Below are 3780 nucleotides of genomic sequence, written 5' to 3'. Positions count from 1 at the left end.
CAATGTTGTTCCAGACATGTCTGTAGAGTTTATTGTATGCTACAAAGTCGAAGAAATGGTCGGGGAAGTTTGCGAGTGGGAGTTTTTCAAAAGATGTGTTGCGATCAAAAACGGAGGTTGTCGGCCTGGATAACACTTTCTCCCACCTAGTTGTTGCATGACATGAGAAGTTTCCAATCACGTAGACTTTGTTCAAGTGCATAAGGTTGTCAAGAAAATCTTTGTCACCAAAGCGCATGTTCACGAGCATAGGATAGTGCTACATAATGAAATATACAATGTCAGATAGGTGTTTTAAATTAAACATACAGATACCTAATAAAATAGTTTAGAAGTAAGAGACCATCTTATCAATTAGCATGCAGGAGTATCCAGTAGGAGCCTGGTTGTGAAACCTGTAAGTTACCACTTTCAGTAGATCCTAGCTGCAATTGTCCTGTTTCTATCACCCGGGACTAGCTGTGCCAGAGCTGTTATTTGTGCCACCCTATTAAAGTAAAAAATATTAGTAATATAATAATACATATGTATTAACTATGTACATATTTATTTTTTGGATGTGTTTTTTAACGGCTAATATGGCCAGTTGGTGCTGGCTCAAAGTCAAGAATTGAGGATAGGAAATCTGTATAGACGACATTGTTTGTTACATTAGGCCCGTGATCTTCTTGTTGTTTGATCAAAACTTTTAAACCTTCTGGTGATGTAGCTCTTGCGAGTACGACATATAATTGCCCGTGAGGGGATATGGTTTTTCTTAAATAAAAACCTATCTTGTTGAGTGATTGACCTTGACTTTTGTTTGAGGTCATGGCATACAAAACTTTTAACAGAAACTGTTGTCTTTTTAGAAGAAATGGTAGTGATGGTTCTTTGTGGATAAGTTTCATTCTTGGGAAGAAGACTTTCTCACCAACGCGCGTGCCCGTGATTGTTTCAGCCTCAACCGATTTACTTAGCAGTTGAGTAATAATCATCCTTGTACCATTACAGAGCCCAGCAGAAACATTTATATTACATAACAGAATGGTTGGTACCCCTACTTTTAAATCTAGGACGTGTGATGGGAGGCCAGGATATTTGAGCGTGTTTAGGTATTTCTTTGGATATATCAGTTCTGACTCACCGCAGTCATTTCCACGCAGTGTTGCAGTGTCATTACTGTTGCAGGTTGTCACCCGGCCATCAACCATATCGACGATAATCTTGTTTATAGCATCTACATCATCGTTTTTGGGCAGACGATTTCCTTCTGTTGGAGTTCAGCGGCAGTTGGATTTTGCAACTATTAACAGGGGTATATAAAAGAAATGAGATTTTGCAGCCCATTTTCATCTTCAGGAATGCAATAGCTATCCAGAATACACACCTAACGGCTATTATGTTGGTCCTCCAAATCAGGCGTTCCTACATGACCATTGCCCAAACTTAATATCCACCTTGACAATTCCTCATTTCTCGCCTTTTCAGATGCCGACAGACCTGGCTGCACTAACCTCATATTTTGTGTTAGAACAAACACTTTGAAGCCTCGCCACATATACGAAGTTGTGATGCAAGCTGCTAATATCTCAGATTTACTTCCATTTTTCTTTACCGGTAACGTCTGTTTAAAATCACCCTCGAGAATTAAAGACTTGCCCCTAAAAGGTGCTTCGTTGTTGTCCCGAATCTCTCTTAGGCTCTTGTCCAGAGCTTTGAAGCAGCTTTTGTCGTTCATTGGTGCCTCATCCCAAATAATTAGATCTGTACTCTCGATCAGTTTCGCCATCTGAGTATTTTTCTTTATATTACACATGGATTCATCGGTCAAGTCCAGCGGAAATTTGAACTGAGAATGAGCGGTTCTTTCTGAAGGAAGTATCAGAGAAGCAATACCGGACGATGCCAAGGCCAGTACAATCTTCCCTCTTGCTCTTAATGCGTGATAATCGATTTCCATAAGAATTTTTTGCCTGTGCCACCATGTCCATACACAAAAACTAACTCAGTCTGGTTAGAAAATGAAGCATTTGTTACCATTTCATACACTTGTTTCTGTTCTAAGTTTATCTTGCTTTCTAGTTCTAATCGTTCGACGTTAAGAGATTTGTAGTTGTAGTTATTTTCCTACATGATTAACCTGTTTGCTAGATCGACAAGCAAGTCACACGGTAATGGTGGCAGCGCATAATCAGAAATTGACTTCGAACATTGATATAAAAGAACCTCAACCTCGAACAGAACATAATTATGCAGGTCTTCATCATTTATCTATAGCATCAGCATATTTAATGAGGTGGTTGCGTGCAGTGGTATGTCATCAGACATCAATTTCCAATGCTTCTCCCAAAGTTCAACTAGATTAGTGACAAAAAAGTATACCAAAATATGAGCAAAAAGGGTGTGAAGCTGGGGAAACCATTGCATACGCAGATGCTTCTTCTAGAGCCGTTGCCTAATGATACGCATACCTACGCGCACCATGCTCGTGCGTATCATGTGTAGCGTGCACGTCTTAAGTATTACCAAAACATCAGGTTAGGAGGCGCGCATACAAGTATTACTTAGCGCACATGAAAGCAGTCGGATTTAATCTTATCCATAAGTAAACGTGATCCTTTTTCAACTATAAACCTGTTATTTATGATTGATATTCGGAAGGATCTAGAAGCAAATTAGGAGGTAATCTAGGGTTAGGGTTTTATTATAAATACAACCCTACTCTTAGTGGCCATTGTTGCGGCAGTTGCCATCAATGGTGGACGTAGCTTTGATCACCCTTTTGTAGATCATCATCTCTATAAGGATTATTCACGGTAAACCGGATCGGAGATCAAAGCTACAAACGTACTTAAACACTACATCATGCACTCAACATTAACTTTGCTATTTGAGCAAATTTATGTTCGATCAAATGGCGCCATCCATGGGACCATAACTAGAATTGCGTAAAAAGTTTTATACGTTACGAACGATTAACTATAAAACTTCTAATCTTTTTGTGGTTATTCTTGTGTAACATGTTTCAATGGGAAAGTCTGGTAGCAATCAATCGTCTCGTTCTCAGGGTCCTGATGTTACGGGATCGAAACAAGCAAACCAAGAAAAGACTCATGTCACAAACAAAACTCCAAACTCTGGAGCAGTAAAGCTCATAGAAAAATCAAAAACATCGTCAGCTGTTGTTCCCCCAGTGTCACAGCCATTAACGTCGCGAAAAACTGATGAATATTGGGTGCTAGGTGACGAAGATGACGATGGTGATTATGAGGAAGAAACCCCTATCACTACAGTGGTGTCCTTTCCCATATTTTATACACCAAAGTCAACGGTTCATACCTGGCGAACAATGACATCTGCAAGCGCATGCGAGTATTTAGCGGGGTAGAACATCGATGTTGGCTGTCCAACTAACGATCGCACTCCCTTGGACAATATACGAAGCAAGCACATGCCTTCACCTATCCCCAGGTTGTCATCTTTGCTTTCACCAGGTTCGCCTTCGGGGCGCACTACTAATTCTGCAGGGGAAAGCAAGAAAAAGAGTCAAGAAGATTTACTTACCAAACTGGCCCAAGCTGCACCAGAAAAATATGCGCAGGCATTTACGGTGCCAGATAAAGGTGAAGAATGTTAGATAACTTCTACGCCGGGATAACGGGGCGAAAGGTAAAACCTTTCATGGAGGTTATGCCAGCTAACGAAAAGTTTGCGCCCCATATTGCTGATTATGTACCGGAATCTCCTCCTATCATCCCTTTAACTATAGGGTGGTACGATGGCACCACAGATCTGGAT

General features: G+C 40.5%; 2 protein-coding genes across 2 annotated transcripts; both read right to left on the bottom strand.

Annotated features, from left to right (window-relative positions):
* Positions 1-566: 566 nt before the first annotated feature.
* Positions 567-1193, bottom strand: LOC139841646 (uncharacterized). Its single transcript, XM_071831855.1, has one exon. It carries the CDS (start codon positions 1191-1193, stop codon positions 567-569), a length of 627 nt encoding a protein of 208 aa, XP_071687956.1.
* A 176-nt stretch (positions 1194-1369) lies between these two features.
* Positions 1370-1942, bottom strand: LOC139841645 (uncharacterized). Its single transcript, XM_071831854.1, has one exon. It carries the CDS (start codon positions 1940-1942, stop codon positions 1370-1372), a length of 573 nt encoding a protein of 190 aa, XP_071687955.1.
* Between the last annotated feature and the right edge of the window lie 1838 nt (positions 1943-3780).

Source organism: Rutidosis leptorrhynchoides, chromosome 4 (assembly GCF_046630445.1).
Source record: "Rutidosis leptorrhynchoides isolate AG116_Rl617_1_P2 chromosome 4, CSIRO_AGI_Rlap_v1, whole genome shotgun sequence".
Taxonomy (NCBI): domain Eukaryota; kingdom Viridiplantae; phylum Streptophyta; class Magnoliopsida; order Asterales; family Asteraceae; genus Rutidosis; species Rutidosis leptorrhynchoides.
This window is presented reverse-complemented; position numbering and strand designations above follow the sequence as displayed.

Excerpts from the sequence above, each read along its gene's own strand:
- LOC139841646 (XM_071831855.1), bottom strand. The coding sequence starts at position 1,193 with ATGGTTGATGGCCGGGTGACAACCTGCAACAGTAATGACACTGCAACA.
- LOC139841645 (XM_071831854.1), bottom strand. The coding sequence starts at position 1,942 with ATGGAAATCGATTATCACGCATTAAGAGCAAGAGGGAAGATTGTACTG.